General features: G+C 45.8%; 1 protein-coding gene across 1 annotated transcript in view; it reads left to right on the top strand.

Annotated features, from left to right (window-relative positions):
• The window catches only part of STK10 (serine/threonine kinase 10), a 126,301-nt gene extending 123,530 nt beyond the window's left edge, over nt 1-2,771 (top strand). The window contains exon 19 of the mRNA XM_004464768.5: nt 365-2,771. Coding sequence (XP_004464825.2) covers nt 365-511 — 147 coding nt within the window. The 3' untranslated portion in view covers nt 512-2,771. The remainder of the gene's footprint in view (nt 1-364) is intronic.
• The last annotated feature ends 18,317 nt before the right edge of the window (nt 2,772-21,088 follow it).

Below are 21,088 nucleotides of genomic sequence, written 5' to 3'. Positions count from 1 at the left end.
TTAGGTCTACCGTGTAACTCGGACATCTCTGCACCCCCCAGCTATTAAGCTGTCTTCGTTCTCTACCTCCGGTTTTCCTCGACTCATTTGGCTGATTTCCTGCCAGCAGATTTGCATCTGTTTCTTTCCCACCCCATCTGGATTGGCATTTTCCCAAGCTCTATCCCTTGGCACACAGGAAATCCCTGTGTGGGTGTGGCAGGAGGAGGGTGGAGGGCACCTACCTCCTGGGTGTTGGGCTCCGGGGCGCTAAGTCCTGGGGGGAGCGTTCCGGAGAGGGCGCTCGGTGGGGGTCAGACGAGGGTCTTGTGATTGGAGACCTGTGCCCTGCAGGACTGTGCTCCATCTGCTCTCTCTGTCCTAGGCTCTGGAGGAGGATCTGAACCAGAAGAAGCGGGAGCAGGAGATGTTCTTCAAACTGAGCGAGGAGGCAGAGAGCCCGACCCCGAACCCCCCCACCCCGAGCAGGGCCGCCAAGGCCTTCCCCTACGGCTCTGCGGATGCCTCCTAACAGCCAGCTGGGGCTGGGGCTGGAGGCCTCCGGAACCTTCCGGTCTCTGTGAACAAGCAACTCAGGACCCACCTTCCCTCTTGCTTCTGTGCCAGCTCAAACCAGCCTCTTGCCCTGTGCCGCCCACCTGTGTCCAACAGGCCCGTCCCAGTGTTCCTGACTTCTCGCTTGCTTGTGGGTGGGGAACAGGGGGTGTAAAATGTCATCTGACCCCAGTGTATATTCTTTTTTGAGTGCAGAATCCATCAAGCTGGACTGCTGGTAGGGTCAAGGTTCTGTGGCCCCTGTTTGCCAGAACATCATTTTTGCTGTCTGTGGGTACAGAGCGCTGCCACTGAGGTCACCACGGGCTCGTCCACACTGTAGTTCTAGGTGGGTTTTCAGTGGTTCCCTGCAGTGTCAGGCAAGAATCACAGCCCCTAACATCCATCGGGGTTCCCGGTGGAGTCTGGCCTGCAGCCAGCTGCCCTGGGGTTGCCCCTGGTTCCCAGCCCCCATCCTGTTGTCCCCCTAGCTCCCCCAGGCTGCTTTCCACTTTGTGATGAGCCCGTGTCCACAACTGGAGGAGGGGAAAGGAGGTGTGAGACGGCCCTCCTCCCTGTCCTGGGTGCTTTGTGCCATCTCATGCCCCCCCTCCCCGTACACGTGCAGGGCCCCGCCCCCGGCTACGGGCCAAGCTTGCCCCTGCCCTGGGCCTCTTGTGGGCAGGTGGGTTGGCATGTGTTTGGTGCCCGAGGCTGTCGGGTGCAGCAGATGGCAGAGAGAGTGCTGGGGGGTGACCCCAGAGCCCCCGGGAAGGCACAGGCTGAACTGTCTGCGACTGGTGTTGGCCCCTGCCCTTTCAGGGGTCAATCCCTCACCACGCAGGGCTCTCCCAATGCAGGCTGTTCCCATCTCACCCTCTTCTGCAGGTGACACGGAAAGGCCTCTCCCTCTGCCCTGTGCCCCTCCAAGTTCAGGAGTAGGGCCTTTCATTTCAGACACTTGAACTTCTCTTCAGGAAGAAAAAGCATCAGGGACACATTTCTGCCAGAAGCATGGCAGAAGCAAAGGTTTTCTATATCTTAGGTGGAACCCTGGGGCTGCAGAGTATATGTATATGACCCAACAAAAGGAAATGCTTGAGCCTGCACTCGGTTTACTGACCAAGAAAACGTTTTTTCACCTTGAATTCTAATTGTTCCATTGAAACAAATATATGTATGGCTTCTTCTGAAAGATACCTGCTTTAAAAAAAGAAGAAAACACAAAAGTGATGATCTTTTTTAGGAGTCCTATGGGCCTCCTGATTCTGGTACTCTTTTGCTGGCGATAGAGTAGTTGAAACACTCTGGGAGGACTTTCTCCTCCTTCCCCCTAAAAGGCCAAGGTTCAGTACTTTGCTTTTCCAAAGCTATTCCCTGGAAGTGTTCACAGCACTCATTGTAACTGGATCCTTGGGAAAGGAGGTTCAGCCGTGTAACAGGTAAAGGGGGTTGGGGGATTTGGGATTCCCAAGGCTTAACAGGACACCCTGAGGGGGCGCAGGGAGGGGAGGACAGTGGTTCTTTTAGGTTAGCGAGCATTCAGCTTGCCTGGGTCAGTATTTGACCCAGATGGGCCATTTGCCAGGCCTCACACAAATGAAATGAGTTAAACAATTGGCTCCTTTTATTCTCTGGTGCGGAGCTGCTGGGGAAACGTGAGCCACGGCAGTGTAACTACAGAACATAAACCCAGTTCCACCGAGCGAGGCCAGCACTGGAGAGTGGTCAGCAGGGCTGACTTGGGCTTTGTTTACAATATTTCCTTTTGCAGCTGAGGTGTTAGAATGCATAGAACATGAAATGCGGTTCAGGGGAAAGTCTTCGATCATTCCCTGCTTTGGTTTGTCATTCGTATCAGAATCCCCTCCAGAGTTGCAGCTTCTCTGCTCAGTACCCCTGAGCCCTACGGGTGGCCCTGCCTCTCTGGGTGCAGTCTGGTCGGCTCTCCCAGCCTCTCGATAGAGCCAGCGTGCAAAGCCCATCGCCCAGAAGGCCCACGCAGCATTCCTTGTGCCCAGTGCTAATGTGTTCTCTGTAAGGCTCAGAACTGTTTCTCATTTTCATTCCATTTTTAGCAGAATAAATATAACTAACTTATATTTTCCCTTTATGAAGGATAGAAGTTATTTTTATGTAGTTTCCAAACTTTACAAAACTTTTGTAAAATGTTCTCTGCAGAGTTAACGTCAAAGAATGTAAATATGCTTCTAATAAAATAACAAGATGAGAAACTATTTGCGCTCTGGGGTGTTTTTGGGGGGTTTGGAGTAGAAAACACACGGCAGACTTCTTGCCAATTTTCTATCTTCTGAGAGCACTTGTGCCTCCTGGACAGAGCAGGATGGACTTTGGGGTATCCGTTCTGAGTGTGTGTGTGTGTGTGTACATGCACATTTTCTAAAGACATTTAAGAGCATTCTCATTTCACAACAAATATTAATTTTCACGGGTTAACTTAGTAAATCCTTCCAACAGCCCTGTGAGCAAGACACTGTGACACCCATTTTGTAAATGAGGGAACTGACTCTGGGCAAGGAGAAGTATCAGGCAAGTCTCATGAGGCTGGTAAGTGAAGCCCGTGGGACGCACGCTTGGACCTTGCGGGAGCTTTGCCTCCACCGCATCGCCTTGCCCTCACCCCACTGCCCGTCACGCTAATCAGGAGCCGCTAGCCTTCCCTGCCTGGTTTAAAACGGCTGCTCTGCCAGGCCTCTAAAATGCAGTTCCAGCCTTAACCTCAGGTCCACAGACCCCGACCCCTCAGCAAGGATCCGTGGGGAGAATTCAGGGGGTTGTTTTACTTGGATGGGAAAGATTCGGTCTCCAGCTTTACTAACCTAAATAAACGTAAGCCTTTCTTTCTATAATGAAGGCAGTAACTCTAGTCGTAGTTGTACGACCTATGGCTGTTACCAAGAGAAATCAAGGTATTTCTTACCACGTTATTGTTGTTACAGACATCGCCAAATATTTGTGTTCATTGCTGCTTTGAAATCATGGTAGTACTAGATCTATTGGCGGATCTCGTTATTAATGGGACACACACACACGTATATATATATATATCTGTATCTCTGTATACACATTATGAAGATTTGAAGCTATGTGGACCCCAGGAAAGTCCGTTCTTATCGTCAGTCCATTCCTGAGGGTGTGGACCCATTGCAAGTAGTATCTTTTGGCAAGTAGGATTCGGGGTGGGTCTTAATCCTCTTCCTGGAGTCCTTTATAAACGGAGGACTAAAAAGCTACCTAGAGAGGAAGAAAGCCTCAGAGACGGAAGGAGAGGTCCGGGAAGCCAGCGCTGGAATCAGTGGCGCATGGGAAGAGGCCCCCGAGAGTCTAGGAGCAGCTGGAAGCTGAAGAGATGGGGCCTGGAAGAGAGGCAAAAGACTAAGGACCCATACTCGAGCCCTGAGCTGTCTGTTAGGAACTTTCTCACCAGTAGGTGGCAGTCTGGGGTCACAGGGTTTGAACTCGTGTCAGTGAGGGCAGGGCATTGATTACTGTTTGGGGAACAAAGGTGAGTAAGTGGCTAGCATGCCTCCCGTTAGGGGCTGGGAAAATGGGATTTCTGGGGAAAGGAATTCGTGAGACTGTGGGGGAAAATAAAACCACTGCATTAAAGGATGCATAGAACTTGGAAAATGAGATCATTCCCCATTAATTGACACCTATTAAGCTGCTGAAATGACTAAGACATGGAGACTGTTTTCAAAATGCTTTTTCTAATGGGGAGACAGACCAGGAAACAGTGTTAGTTCAGGCTGACTTAGTCTGAAAGAATCAGAGAAGACTTCTCAGAGGAGGTGATGCTGTGTCTTGAAGTATGTGCACAAACACATGCATTCAGAGATTGGGATATAGTTTAGGGTAAATAATGGTTTATGGGTTATGAAGCTGGAGAGACCAGGCCGGACTGAGCTTATCAGGCTAAGAGTGACTTTTACCATGAAAGCAGTAAGAAGGCTGGGAGAATTGAATCCGGAAGGACACTTGAGGTCATTTGAAGAGACCCATGTTCCTGCCATGTCTCCCCATGTGACCCTGCGAGGCTGCCACCCCTCTCCTTTCTGGGACACGTTAGGACTAATCACCTTTTTTTCCAGACATCTCTGGGGTCACTCGTCCTTGCCACACCAGGCGATCTATAATAAGTGTCCTACGACACTCAGAGAGAGGCAAGACCAGAGAGAGGGATACGTAAACCATGAGAAGGATTTGGATTTCATCCTGAAAGCAATATACAGCAGCAGGTTTATTGTAGGCAATCATAGGGAACAAACTGGAGGGGCAGAGAATGGAGGAAGAGAGATCGCCAGGCTCTTTTACAGAAATCCAGGCAAGAAATTGGAATTCTCATCTCTTAATTTTATATCCAGATGTTTTCACTTCCATTATCTTATGAGCATTTTACAGTGCCTCCACAAGTTCTCTGGCAACAAAGTTTTAAATGGCTGAATAACCTACCAATGTATAGATGTACATAATTTGTTTAAGCTAGTACAATACAGTTAGTCATTATGGTTATTTGCAGCTTTTTAGTAGGAACCTTACTCTTTCGCATCATTGCCTACCCTCTGTGCTGGGTAAAATCTTTTTCCATGCCTTGGTGATAAAATCTCTGGCAAATCTCATTGTTCTTGCAAAGGCATTTGGTCTAGTCTCATCACCAAGTTTTACTTTCTCATTTAACACTTTTTTCTCACCCAGCTCAAGCCTTGACCTGAATTTAGAAGCTTAGAGTGGAAAAAACTGGGACGATTGGAATAATGCTCCCCAAATGTGCCATTTGATCCCCTACATTTCTGGTCCCCCTGCAGTCGGGCCGGGTCCTGTGACTGAATCTGCCCAGGGACATGTGGCTGTCCTGGTCCACTCTGCCCGCTCAGGCAGTAGGGGAGGCCGCGCGTTCAAGAGGGGGCCCCGCTAACAACTGTCATCCCTAGGGGCCTGTGAGGCAGAGCCCCCAGCCAGCCCACAGAGGGCGTGAGGCATAAGCTGCTGCTCAGCTTTATTGTGATAAGACACTAAGATTTTAGGGTTGGTTGTTACAACAGAATAGCCTATTTAAGGACTTCTTCACCATTTCTGCCACTTAGCTCTTCTCCTCCTCTACCAATCACTAGGTTGCATCTTTCTCCTCCAGGATTAGAGGGATGAGAAGGGAAGGAGAGGCAGAATGGGAAGGAGCATGTGGAGGATACTGCTGGTACCCCACCCCCTACCCAGATCCCCTTTTATGGCTCCTGTTTGTTCCTCCCCCAGTTTTTGTGTCCCTTTGCTTCTAAGAGTCCACACCTGAGATTCTCTTCAAAGACCTGTTTTTGGGCTACTGGAGCCATTAGGTCCATGGGCACAGAGTCAGAAGTGCCTGGGAATTTACATCCACCTGCCCGTGGCCAGAGACTGGTGTGGGAGTATGAGGCCCAGCTCCCTGGGAACAAGTCAGGACAAACTCTGAGGCATAACTTATATTCCAGAGTTCCCCTGTGAGATAAGCCTGAAGCTACCCTCCATGGGACTTAGCTCAAAATCTCACCTTGCTTTGCTTTTTTCCTCCCCTATTCTGCTTGCCCTACTCATTTCCATTTTCTCCTGCGAGCATTTCCTTAATAGATTTCTCTCTCTCACACACACACACACACATTCCCATTTCAGAGTCTGCTTCTGAAGAACCCTACCAAAGACATTTGGAAGTGGTGGTGGTCCTAGGAAATAGACTCTAAAGATGAGATTCTGGAGTTTGGTTACTTGCCAGCCAGATGGGAATCATGACCCCTATTACTGATGGTTAAGTGTGCTGTTAGCACCTGGTATGCTGTAGCATTGCAATTACTAAAATATTTACCAGTGGTAAATTGGAATTGGGTACATCTGAAAGGGGTTACATTGTGCAAAACAGAGGAAATAATTTAAAGTGAAGCAGGCTAGTAAGACAGGCAATCAATAGATGGATTTGGAAGCTGGCAAGACATCCATGTGTCATTCGGTACCCCCAGGCCGGCTGCTGGAAGACCCCCACTAGATTCTGCCGTTCAGAATGAGATTTCCTCTGGAAGCCAGGAGAAGCCCTGGGTATTGCCCAAGGACTTTATCATTGGGCCCTCCTGGGGGATTGATGGGTAGGGTGATCAATCAAACAGCAAACAGCTAGAACTCCTCCCATGCTATCAGCAAAGGGGCAAAATAATTTATTAATTCAAATAATTTGAAAACAAGTGCAAAGGCCAAATCTCTCTTGTGCTCTCTTGCCTGCCCTGGTGCAGGTCCATGTGCCTGTTCCTGCCCTCCATGCCCTGCTCTCGCCATTTTGCCCCTGCCATGATTACCATGCAAGTAAAACCTGGGCATTTATAATCTATAATAGGAAATTGTAGCCTGTGAATCAGCCCGCTTTATCACTTTTCAGCTCCTTCCTCTCTACCTGGGACCCATGACCTGTTATTTTTTCCCATTTATCTTCCCTCCCTACCTTAATAACTTAGTGGCCTAACTAACCCGACGTACTTTTGAAATTCATTTCCGCAGCATAGTCAAGAACCTAGACAAAATCCGATTATAAAAGGACTATGGATTAGTTTGTTGTTGCTGGACACTGCTGATATATTGAAGAAAATGAATCTCTGGACTGTCCATGTGATAGCCAGGCCCTGAGCCTCAACAGACTTGCAACTCCTACTAGCTAACAGGGAGGTGAAGAAGGTCAACCACCACACCAGGGAGCCAAGAGTGCCTACAACTGCAAACAGGAGAATTGCATCCATTGTCCAAGTGGAGTCGAGGCACCCTCTCGATAGAGGGGTTGAGTGGACATAGCCATCCCAGTGTCCACAGAATGGAGGAATAGAGTATGGATTAGAGTGGACTTACTGATACTCTATTCTGGAACTAATGTGATTAGTAGTGGAAATAAATGTAACACTGAGATAGAGAAAGTGGCCATGGTAGCTGCTGAGGGTGGGAATGGGAAGAAGAGATGTGATGTGGGGGCATTTTCAGGACTTGGAGGTGTCCTGGGTGGTACTGCAGGGACAGTTATTGGACATTGTATGTCCTCCCGTGGCCCACTGGGTGGATTGGGGGAGAGTGTAAACTATAATGTGGACCATTGACCATATGGTGCAACAGTGCTGAGATGTACTCACCAAGTGCAATGAATGTCCCATGATGATGGAGGAGGTTGTGGTTATGGGAGGAATGGGGTGAGGGGAGTGGGGGGGTATATGGGGACCTCATATTTTTTCAATATAATATTAAAAATTAATTAGTTTTAAAAAAAGAAAGTTAGGGCATCCGTCTACCACATGGGAGGCCCGCGGTTCAAGCCCCGGGCCTCCTTGACCTATGTGGAGCTGGCCCATGCGCAGTGCTGATGCGCGCAAGGAGTGCCGTGCCACACAGGGGTGTCCCCCGCGTAGGGGAGCCCCACGCGCAAGGAGTGCACCCATAAGGAGAGCCGCCCAGCGCAAAGGAGGGAGCAGCCTGCCGAGGAATGGCGCCGCCCACACTTCCCTTGCCGCTGATGACAACAGAAGCAGACAAAGAAACAAGACGCAGCAAAAAGACACAGAAAACAGACAACCGGTGGAGGGGAGGGGAATTAAATAAATAAAAATAAATCTTTAAAAAATAAATAAATAAAAAAATAAAAAAAGAAAGTTAAAAAAAAAAAAAGAAACCAACCTGAAAAAAAAAAAAAGAAAATGACAAGCTCAGGTCTTTCAGTCACCAATTTAAGGCTAGGTATGAATGATAAAAGGCCTCTTTAGCAGCTTTTTAAATACTGTTATCTTCTGTAGCCAAAGGCAAACTGTGCTGAAGACCAGGCAGAAGACTCTATTGTAAGAGCAGTAGAACTTTAGAGATGGCTAACTTTGCAGCTGCAGTGAGTCTCCTACACCAAAGTCAGACTCCTGATATGGAAGCAGTGGGATTCTGAGACTTGGGTTTGGGATAGCTGGGAAGATGGGCTCGAAAACATTTAACCTCTAGAAGCCCTCGAACTCTCTGGGCCTGCAGAAGTGTATCATCCCCCTTGCTAGAAGACAGCAGCAGCCACCTCCTTGCTTGAGATTATGTAGAGGCCTTAAGTGAAGTAGATGTCCTGCAAAATAATACTTGCCTTCCTCGTATCTTCCCTGCAGTGGTTTGAAGATGTGCCCCCATAAAAACATGTTCTTAAATCTAATCCTTTCCTATGGGTGTAAATTGGAGAGAGAGAGAGAGAACCTGGAAGGGACGGGAGAAACCAGCAAACAGGAGGTAAGGATTGCTGGCAGCGGCTTTTTGGAGAGAAAGCATGGCCTTGATGATGCCTTGATTTGGACATGTTGCTGGCCTCAACCCTGAGCATATAAATTCCACTGCTGAACTTCTGGGAAGATGGCGGACGAGAAAGACACAGGACTCTCTTCTTCTTATCCAGAAACATAGCTAGAGGATAGGCTGAAACAGTCTGGGAAAAGGCCCTCTAGGGTTTAGGACACCAGGTGAAGGCTGGACAGCACCTAGAGGAGAAAGGGACAAAGGAGGGGAATGGCAGTACTGTGAGCTGAAACCAGGAACTACTGCAGCTGGCACGCTCCCCCACACTAGACACTTGAGAATTCTCAGGCCTCTGTGCCTGCCCGCTACAGACAAATGGGGCTCCAGGGGTCCACCAGCCCAGGAGAGGGAGAGAGAGGGAGGCAGCCTAAGCTGACTCAGCTTTTGACTCAGCTGTGTGTCCCAGGAGCCCTTCCAGGCTGGATGGGGATGCACCATTGTTTGCCTTGGAGCCAGCACACAAAGGGCTAAAGATACAAGACCCTCCCAATCTCCTCCTCTACTAACAGGGACTGATTGTTGAGGACTCAGAGGGGGGTGGAAATATTTCCTAGCTGAAGAAAAGGGAGGGAGCTGCCAGAGATGGCTGGAGAACTGTCACTGAGAAAGTTTGAATTAAGGCTCTTAGCCTCCAGGCAGGAAACTCTGTCACATTTTTCCAGTCTGTGTTGCAACAAATACAAATACACTCAGGCATTGAACTGAGAGGTGCTAAAGAGCGCCATCTGCTGGCAGACCAAGGAAGCTCACGTGAGAAAATTAAAAATAAGTAAGGATTTTTCTGGTCTTTAGAGCTCCCTCCCCCCGCCCCCCCACCAAGGCCCTAGGAAGCTGGTCTGCAACCAACAGGTCCAGAGCCCTGTTTTGAGCAACTAGGAGCGACAATCCTAACAATCCAGGCTGAGCCAAGAATCAAAAAGCAGTGGTAACACAGAGCTCCCACCACTAAATACCTATAAAAGAGAAAGAAATTGAGCATCTGAGTAAACTACATCCTAATCAGATGCCTAGACATCAGCAAAAAATTATGAGCTATACTAAGAAAATAGAAGACATGGCCCAAGAAAAGGAATATAGCAAAGCCCTAAATGAGACACAGGATTTGAGAGAACTAATTAGTGAAATGTGTACAAATTTCCAAAATGAAATTAATGAGTTGAAAGACAATATGAGTAAAGAGATAAATGACATCAAGAAGACATTGAGGGAAGCGGACTTGGCCCAGGGGTTAGGGCGTCCATCTACCACATGGGAAATCTGTAGTTCAAACCCCGGGCCTCCTTGACCTGTGTGGAGCTGGCCCACATGCAGTACTCATGCGCACAAGGAGTGCCGTGCCATGCAGGGGTGTCCCCCACTAGGGGAGCCCCACACGGAAGGAGTGCACCCTGTAGTGTAGGGGAGCCACACGTGGAAGGAGTGCACCCCGTAAGGAGAGCCGCCCACAGTGAAAGAAGTTCAGCCTGCCCGGGAATGGCGCTGCACACACAGAGAGCTGAACAAGATGATGCAACGAAAAGAAACACAGATTCCTGTGCTGCTGACAACAACAAAGAAAAACATGCAGCAAATAGACACAGAGAAGAGACAACTGGGGTGGAAGGGGGAGGGGAGAGAGATTAATTAATTAATTAATTTTTAAAAAAAAGAAGACATTGAGTGTAAAGAAGAATCTGAAATCCTGAACAGAAAAGTAACATAGCTCATGGGAATGAAAGACACAATAGGTGAGATCAAAAACATATTAGAGGGAAGCAGATGTGGTTGAAGCAATTGGGCTCCCAGCTACCATACAGAAGGTCTAGCATTCAATGACCAGGTGAAGGCAAGCTGGCCCACGTGGAGTGCTGCCCCATGCAGGAGTGCTGGCCCATGCATACAGCTGGTGCAGCAAGATGATGCAATAAAAAGAGACACAGAGCAGAGATAATAAAGAGACTCAGAGGAACAGGGAGCTGATGTGGAGCAAGAGAATGGTCGCCTCTCTCCCTCTCTGGAAGGTCCCAGGATCGGTTCCTGGAGCTGCCTAATGAAAACAAGCAGACACAGAAGAACACACAGTAAATGGATACAGAGAGCAGAAAATGGAGGGTGGGGGGAGAGAAATAAATAAAATAAATCTTTAAAAAAAAACATTAGAGGTATACAACAGCAGAGTCAAAATGATAGAAGAAATAATAAGTGATATTGAAGACAGAACAGCTAATATTGAAGAGAGAAAAGAAAGGACAAAATTGAGCAGAGAATTAGGAATTACAACACAAAACACAACAATATATATGTCATGGGAGTTCCAGAAGGAGAAGAGAAGGGAAAAGGGGCAGAAAGAGTATCTGAGGAAATAATAGCTGAAAATTTCCCAACTCTCACAAAAGAAATGAACTTACAAGTCCAAGAAATGCACCATACCCCAATCAGAATAAATCTGAATAGACCTACTCTAAGTCACATACTACTAGAATGTCAAATGTCAAAGTTAGAAGAGAAAATTCTCAGAGCAGCAAGGGAGAAGCAAACCATGACATAAAAAGGACATCCAGTAAGACAGTGCATATTTCTCTTCAGAAACCATGGAGGCAAGAAGACAGTGGTATGATACAATTAGGATACTGAAAGAGAAAAACTGCCAGCTGAGAATTCTTTATCCAGCCAAATTGTCCTTTAAATATGAAGGTAGGTATAAAGTATTCACAAACAGAAACTAAGAGAGTTGGCAAAAAAGAATCCATGTTTGCAGGGAATATTAAAGGAAATCTTAAAACCTGAAATAAAAAGACAGGAGAAAGAGGCCTGGAGGAAAGCATAAAAGAAAGAATAGAGAAAGATAACCAAAAGAGTGAAAAGACAGACAAAAATATGGTATGACATAAGAAAACCAAAGAATAAAATTGTGGAAGTAAATAATGCATTTACAATAATATCACTGATTATAAATAGATTAAACTCCCCAATCAAAAGATACAAGCTACAACCAGCAAGATGGCAGTGGAGTAAGGAGCTCCTAGAGCCAGCTTACAGGGAGTTAGTAAACACCCAGAGCTATCTGGAGCTAATTGAATCACCTGTTTGGGGGATCCAGGAGACCACAGGAACATTCTGCAACATACTTGAAGGAATGGAAGGAGGAGACTGCCCATCTGCAGCGAAGACTCATAAGTAAAGCACTCCATGCCATGGAGGCCACTGGCTATTCTTCACTGGAGGAACAAGCTGCCTTGGGAGCTGTTCCATAGGTGGAAATGAAAGCTCCACTTCCCAAAAACAAGGGAGGAAGAGACAATTGGGTAGCAATTTCATTTACTGATGAGTAAATTCAGTGGGCTAAAGTATAATCCTGAGAACAGCTAAAGTTTGAGCCTGTCAAAGTCAGAAAGAGGCCGGTAGCCACCATCTTAACTCCGCACCTGGCACAAGGGGAAGCAGGGCAGACTGAAAATCTCAGTGCTGGTGGGGACCAGCTTCTTTCCATCCAGATCAGATTGCAGTTCTAGCCTAGGCCCCAGTACCACCTCCAGCAGGGAGGAAGCTGCAGGGACCTGCGCCAGCCTCTCCAGAAAATTACCGGCCAACCTGCAGAGGCTGGTGATTATCCTACTCTGGTGGCACAAGCTACCCAGGAACTATTCTGTGGCTGGAATTGGAAGCTCCATTTCCCAAAAATGGAGGAGGAGGAGATGATTGGCTGCCAATTTCAGCTACTGATTGGTAGACTTGGCTGGCTAAGATATAACCCTGGGAACAGCTGGGGTGTGAATCTGCCCAAGTCAGAAAGAGGCTGGTACCTGCCATTTTATCTCTACACCCAGCCTGAGGAGAAGCCAGGACCAAAAATCAGTGAGGTAGGAATGAGTTTTTTCACCCAGATCACCTACAGCCATAGACTAGGCTTCAGCCCCGCCTCTGGCAGAGAGGAGGCTGGTGGGCCCTGCACCAGCCTACCCAGGTATCTGCAGGTACCTTTGGCTGGCACAGACTGAAAATTGAAAGTCCACAGGGGCAACTGCGGTCATCTTGGACCCACACTGCATAGATTGCTGCCTACACCTACAACTCCATCCCCACCCTAGGTGGGGGAGAAAGGGGCATGAAGCTTCATCAGTCTCTCTGGACAACTAGGCCTGCATGATGTGGACTATTCCACACAGCTGTGACTCAGTCCCTTGCGGTCACCCCTCAGGCTGAAGTGTGGTTTGCTGGCCTGGCGGGGGAGCAGCCGCGGCAGGCCAAGCCGCTGCCCCCATAATAGGGTGGCTGGTCGGACTCACCGCCACCCCTGAAGGAAGCTCGGCATGGGCGCAGAGTGCCCTCGGGTCTCCCCTTCTCGGCAGCCATGCTTCCACGGCCGCCCCTCCTCCCAGATGGCGCCACACGATGCCTTGTGGGGCGGCACCCTTCTTCTTCTTTCTCCCTGCGCAGGCGCAGGGCAGAAAATTCCAGTCTGCCCTTTTCCCCTCCCCTGACAGCAGCAACAGCCAGGTGTGGGCGGAAAAATCCAGCCCGCCCTTTTCCCCTCCCCCGACAGCAGCAACAGCCAGGCGTGGGCGGGAAACTCAAGTCTGCCCTCCACCCCAGCAACAGCAGCCACCAATCCCTAAACCCTGCCCCTTCCCCCAGCAACAGCGACAGCCAATCCCTAACCACCACCCCTCCCCCGTCCAGTACTGCCCACTGACCTTTCGCCGGCAACCAATCAGAACAGGGCGTGGCTTCGACCAATCAGCCTTCCCCAGCCCCTATAAAACTGTTGCCTCTCCCTCAGTAAAGTGGACTTGCGTGTTTACCTTGTCTCCGCGGTAGTTCTTCTGCCGTGCGCCCTCCAGTCCTGAGAGCCCCCGACAAGGGCCTGGCCTCCCTTGTCCCCAGTTCGTCGCCTGCTTGTCCGGGCGACCCCTTCGTCGCCGGCTTCTCCGGGCGACCCCTTCGTCGCCGGCTTCTCCGGGCGACCCCTTCGTCGCCGGCTTCGCCGGGCGACCCCGTCAGCCGAACCGCGCAACCCCTTGTGAGACCGATCCCTCGTCTGCTGCCGGACCGACCCCTCGTCCCAAGCGGGACCGACCCCTCGTCCAGAGCTGGACCGACCCCTCGTCCGCAGCCAGACCCCACCTCTACAGACTGAGCAAGCCGCCACAGTCCCTACCCTTGGCAAAGGAGAAAGTTGGGAGAAGCTTCACTGGTCCCTGGAGCAATGAGGGCAGCTTGAGCTTCCACAGCTTAGAACACCAATTACAACCTTGGCTCTTACTACACAACCAGCAAGGGAGAAAGAGCAGGAAGCCCTAAACTAAGGAGAAAAACTGCACCCAGAAAAAATACTCTAGTAATCCAGATACCGAGACACCAAAAAAAATTACAATCCACACCAAGAAACAAGAAGATATGGCCCAGTTAAAGGAACAAGATAAGAGTCCAGACACATAAAGAAGTTGAGACAATTAATCATAGATGTTCAAACAAATCTCCTTAATAAATTCAATGAGATGGCTAAAGAGATTAAAGATATTAAAAAGACATTGGATGAACACAAAGAAGAATTTGAAAGCATACGTAGAAAAATAGCAGATCTTATGGGAATGAAAGGTACAATAAATGAAATTTTAAAAAATTGGAATCATATAATAGCAGATTTGAGGAGGCAGAAGAAAGGACTGGTGAGCTTGAAGAAATGGCCTCTGAATTGAACAAGGTCTCAGGGAACTAAATGATAACAAGTGATGTACAAACATGTGTCATGGGTCCCTGAAGGAGAAGAGAAGGGAAAAGAGGCAGAAGGAATATTTGAAAAATAATGGTAGAAAATTTCCCAACCCTATTGAAGGACATAGATATCCATGTCCAAGAAGCACAAAGTACTACCATCCAAAAAATAGACCAATTCTGAGACACATACTCATCAGAATGTCAAATCCAAAAGACAAAGAGAGAATTCTGAGAATAGCAAGAGAAAAGCAATGCATAACATATAAGGGATACCCAATAAGATTAAGTGCTGATTTCTCACCAGAAACCATGGAGGCAAGAAGACAGTGATCTGATATGTTTAAGATACTACAAGAGAAAAACTTCCAGCCACGTATCTTATATCCAGCAAGAGTGTCTTTCAAAAATGAGGGCAAGATTAGAATATTCACAGATAAACAGAAATTGAGAGAATTTCTAAGCAAGAGACCAGATTTTCAGGAAATACTAAAGGGTGTGCTAGAGCCTGAAAAGAAAAGACAGGAGAGACAGGCCTAGAAGAGCATCTAAAAATGAAGATTATATCAATAAAAGTAACTGAAAGTGTCAATAGAGTGATGAAAATAAAATATGATGGAAAAAACTCAAATAGGAATAAACTTAACCAACAATGTAAAGCACTTGTATTCAGAAAACTGCAACTCAATGTTAAAAGAAATTTAAAAAGGCCTAAATAACAGGAAGAATAATCTATGCTCATAGATTGGAAGAATAAATATCATTGAGATGTCAATTCTACTCAAACTGATATACAGATTCAATGCAATCCCAATAAAAATTCCACCAGCATAAAAAAAAATTGAAAACACGATTATCAAATTTATTTGGAAGGGTAAGGGGTCCTGAATAGCCAGAAACATCTTAAAAAGGAAAAGCGAACCCTAATCTCCATACTTTAAATCATGTTACCTAGCTATAGTGGTAAAAACAGCAAGGTACTGGCATAAAGACAGACAGAACAATGGAACCAAACTTAAGGTTCAAAAACAGACCCTCACACGTATGGTCAAATGTTTTTGACTAGCCTGTCAAACCCACACAGCTTGGGCCGAACAGTCCATTAAACAAATAGAGCTGAAAGAATTGGATATCCATAGCCTAAAGAAGGAAAGAGGACCCCTATCTCACACATTATCCAAAAATTAATTCAAAATGGATCAAAAACCTAAAAATAAATGCAAGAACAATAAAACTTCTAAAAGAAATTGTAGGAAAATATCTTCAAGACTTGGTGGTAGGTGGTGCATTCTTAAAGGAGATAACAGGAGGACTGAGATGGACTGCTCATGTTAAATGTATTTAGAAGTCTTAATTAGCTTTACTGTGAAAGTGTGGAAGTGTATAGAATGGATGGTAACACATAGTGAGTAACAGCTAGTTTATAAATGGGGATAAGGCTGAAAATGGTACCATTTTCTGTCTAGCATTGACAGAATGCTAGAGAATAATCTAGGAACTGAATAGCACAGTAAGCCAAGAGGTGGATGAGAACTGTGGTTGATGTACAGATGCAAGAGTGTCCTTTGTGAGCTAGAGCAGATGTACATCACCACTGCAGGATGTTGGGAATGTGAAGAAGCATGGGAAAAATACAGCTGCAGTGACCTATGGACTGTGGTTAGCAGTAATAATATAATATTCTCGCATCTTTGCGAAAGATGTACTATGTTGATAATGAGGCAGTATGGAAAATGTGAGCCAAATGTTCACTATGGACATAGTAACAATCAGATGATAATCATAGTCCTTATCTTATCTGTAGCAAATGTTCCACCACAGTGTGGTGCATTGATGGAGGGGTGTTGTTTGGGAATTCTGCACATGTGCATGATTATTTTATAAGTTTACAACTTCTGTCATAAAAAATATATTTAAAAAATAATAATATATTAAATAATAATAATAATGGGTTGGGGGAAAAACACACCAAATGTGGGATAAGGGCTATGATCAGCAGTAAGATTTTGACAATATTCTTTCATAATTTATAACAAATATCTTATGACAATACAAGGTGTTAATGGAGGGTTGATGTACCAGACCCCTGTATGATGTTATGCGTGTTTGATTTGTAAGTTCACAACTTTTATTATACATTTAATTGTTTATGTATGTTCATATATAAATGATATAAAGATAATAGGGTTGGTTGGGGAAAAATACTTTGATTAGTAGTAATATTTTGTCTATGCTCTTTAGTCATTAGTTAAAAAGGTTTAACAACAATGCAAGTTATTGGTGGTAGGGTGAGTTACGAGAGTTCTGTATGATGTTATATATGTTTATTTTGTAAGTTCACAACTATTACTATATACTTATTGTTTATGTTTATGTATGATGATATACATCAATAAATTACTTTAAAAAAAAGATACAAGCTGACAGAAAGGATAAAAAAACATGAGCCATCTATATGCTGTTTACAAGAAACTTACCTTAGACCAGGGATACAAACCAGCTAAAAGTGAAAGGTTTGAAAAAGATACTCCATGCAAATAGTAACCAAAAAAGAGCAGGGGTAGCTACACTAAAATCAGACAAAACAGACTTTAAATGCAGAAAAGTTATGAGATACAGAAGGCCATTATATATTAATAAAACGGAAAAAAAAGAACATATGAAAAAATGCTCAACATCACTAGTGACTAGGGAAATGCAAATCAAAATTACAGTGAGATATCATTTCACACCTAATCAGACAGAGAACTACAAGTGTTGGAAAGGATGTGGAGAGATAGGAACACTTATTCACTGTTGGTGGAATGCAGAGTGGTACAGCGACTGTGGAGGACTGTTTGGCAGTTCCTAAAGAAGCTTAATATAGACTTGCCATGTGACCTTGCAATACCACTACTGGGTATATACCCACAAGAACTGAGAGCAGTGACACAAACAGACATCTGTACTCCATTGTTCATAGCGGCATTATTCAAAATTGCCAAAAGTTGGAAACAACCCAGGTGTCCATCAACAGATGAATGGATAAACAAACTGTGGTGTATTCACACAATGGAATATTATCCAGCTGTAAGAAGTGAAGTTGTAAAGCATACAATAACATGGATGGACCTGGAGGACCTTTGCATAAATTCAAACTTATTCTATATCCAAGTATGCCTGGTTCCCAGAAAGCCAATTGAGGGTTATAAGCTCTATAGGTTTTGGACATTCAGGGAGGATGCAAACTATGTGTTAATTCAAGCTTACCTGGAATGTATGGGTGGGGTATGTGTTAATTCAAGCTTACCTGGAATGTGGAGGGTGAGTAATTCAAGCTTCCTGGAATGTGGGGGATATGTGTTAATGCAAGACCTATCTGGTACTCAGATAAAACCCTTGAAACTCTAAGAAACTAACAAAAAAAGGTCCTTTTGCACATAAGCACCATTTGACTCCCCACTCCTACACCCTCTGTATAAAAGGGATGCAAAATCCTATTTGGGGCTTGGTTTTTATTAGGACAGGAGTTCGCCAAGCCCAGCCAGCTATTAATAAATCTTCCTACTCAGCTTCTCACATTCTGGCCTTCAATACCACATACACCCAACTTCTCTCTGCTATAACATCTCAAAAATACAAATAGTGTATTACTGTGTTACCATGAACCAAATACATTGTGCAACATATTGTATAATTAAAATTTATATGTATCCAGTACATTTAATTGAGAAATGTATGTTTTTATTCAACTGTTTTCTTTTGATTAGAACTACAAATTTAAAAGCAATGGATGATTTTTAAAGGGAAACTATATATATATGAGCACAAATATTACTTGTTTCTATTTTTTTTTTAAAGATTTTATTTATTTCTCTCCCCTTCCCTCCCCTGCCTGCCCCAGTTGTCTGTTCTCTGTGTCCATTTTGCTGTGTGTTCTTCTTTTTGTCTGCTTCTGTTGTCAGCAGCACGGGAATCTGTGTCTCTTTTTGTTGTGTCATCTTGCTGCGTCAACTTCTCCGTGTGTGCGGCGCCATTCCTAGGCAGGCTGCACTTTTTTCACACTGGGTGGCTCTCCTTATGGGGTGCACTCCTTGCGCGTGGGGCTCCCCTACACGGGGGACACCCCTGCGTGGCACGGCACTCCTTGCGCATCAGCACTGTGCATGGGCCAGCTCCACACGGGTCAAGGAGGCCGGGGTTTGAACCATGGACTTTCATGTGGTAGACGGACGCCCTAACCACTGGGCCAAGTCTGCTTCCCACTTGTTTCTAGAATGAGACAAGACTCAGCATTTATTTTTAAAAAAGATTTATTAGTTATTTCCCCTCTCCCCCCATTGTTTGTTCTCACTGTCTGCTCTGTGCCCACTGCTGTGTGCTTGTCTTCTCTTTAGGAGGCCCCCATGTTGGGGAGAGGCGCTCAATTGCTTGAGCCACCTCAGCTTCCTGTTTTATTGTGTCTCTCATTTTCTTTCCTCTTTGAGTCTCCTTGCTGAGTCATCTTGTGCCAGGTTGCTGTTTTGCTGCTTCTTCTCTAGGAGGCACCAGGAACCAAATCTGGGACATACCATGTGGTAGGCAGGAACTAAATTACTTGAGCCACATTCACTTCCTAATTTATTTTTGTTTTAATTTTACAGCTGTTAGTACTGAGAAAGCTTGTTCATACAAGGATGAAAGCTGTCTTATAGCAATGTTATGCAGCTTTTAAAAACTCTTTCCAAGTTAGATGCTAAATATTACATAGGGATCAATCAAAAAAATTTTTTTAAAAAAAGATTTATTTATTTATTTAATATCCCCCCCTCCCCTGGCTGTCTGTTCTTGGTGTCTATTTGCTGTGTCTTGTTTCTTTGTCCGCTTCTGTTGTCGTCAGCGGCACGGGAAGTGTGGGCGGCGCCATTCCTGGGCAGGCTGCTCTTTCTTTTCACGCTGGGTGGCTGTCCTCATGGGTGCACTCCTTGCGCGTGGGGCTCCCCCATGTGGGGGACACCCTTGCGTGGCACGGCACTCCTTGCGCGCATCAGCACTGCGCATGGCCAGCTCCACACGGGTCAAGGAGGCCCGGGGTTTGAACCGCGGACCTCCCATATGGTAGACGGACGCCTTAACCACTGGGCCAAAGTCCGTTTCCCATCAAAATTTTTAATGACCATTAAAACTCAGTTCAATTCTTCTTCAGTATTTTTGAGAGCAGAATATTGGAAATCACCTGACTAGTTAAAGGATTTTTATATAGTTACTAAAGAAACTTGCTTTCTCAATTTCTGAGAAGCATTCCAAAGAACCTTTACCAAGATTTAATTATACATGTGTGGCAGAGACAATCCCCTATGTTCAGTATATTGTATTGACATTTCTTTTTTCTAAAAGAAGGCCACATTTTCCAGGCATTCTTGTATTTCTTTCTTTCTTTTTTTAAAAAAGATTTATTTATTTATTTCTCTCCCCCCCGCCCGTTGTCTGTTCTCTATGTCTATTTGCTGCGTCATCTTTGTCTGCTTCTGTTGTTGTCAGCGGCATGGGAATCTGTGTTTCTTTTTTGTTGTGTCATCTTGTTGTGTCAGCTCTCCATGTGTGCGGCACAATTCCTGAGCAGGCTGTACTTTCTTTCGCGCTGGGAGGCTCTCCTTACAGGGCACACTCCTTGCGTGTGGGGCTCCCCTACGCGGGGGACACCCCTGCATGGCAGGGCACTCCTTGCGCGCATCAGCACTGCGCATGGGCCAGCTCCACATGGGTCAAGGAGGCCCAGGGTTTGAACCGCGGACCGCCCATGTGGTAGATGGACGTCCTAATCACTGGGCCAAGTCCACCGCCTCGTTCTTTCTTAATGATCATTTATTTTTTCCTTGATTAGAGAAGTTATGGGTTTACAGAACAATCATGAACAAAATACAGGATTCCCATATACCATCTGTGATGGTTAGGCTATTGTGTCATCTCGGCCAGGTAATTGTGCCCAGTTGTTTGATCAAATAAGCACTGGGCTAACTGTAATACAAGGGCATTTATGGACTTTAGTCACATTGACTTTACTGCAGTGGTAAATCATAGATGACTGATTATAATTACATTAATCAGGGAGATTACCATCAGCAATGAGTGATGCTTAACCCAATCAGTTGAGTGCCTTAAAAGGGGAAGTGATTCCAGCATTGAGAATTTCCCAGCTTGTCTTTAAAGGTACAGCCAATACCTCCCAGGACTCTTCAAGAACCTTCACTGGACTTTCATTGCTGCCCCTTGTTGCAGCCTGCCAGCGGAACCTGGGCTTGTGCATTCCCCATGGCTGCGTGAGAGACTCTTATAGAATCACATAATATTGACAGATATCTCTTATTGATTCTGTTTCCCTAGAGAACCCTGAGTAATACACCATTCCACCACCAAAACCTTGCATTGGTATAAAACATTTGTTCCAATTGATGATAGAACATTTTTATAATTATACTATTAAAGTCCACGGTTTAACTTTGGGTTCACTGTTTGCGTAATGCAGTTTCATGGGAAAAAAAAATTGTTACCACATATACAATCTAATATT

Source organism: Dasypus novemcinctus, chromosome 2 (assembly GCF_030445035.2).
Source record: "Dasypus novemcinctus isolate mDasNov1 chromosome 2, mDasNov1.1.hap2, whole genome shotgun sequence".
Taxonomy (NCBI): domain Eukaryota; kingdom Metazoa; phylum Chordata; class Mammalia; order Cingulata; family Dasypodidae; genus Dasypus; species Dasypus novemcinctus.
Note: the sequence above shows the minus strand (reverse complement) of the source record. Positions and strands in the feature narration are given on the sequence as shown.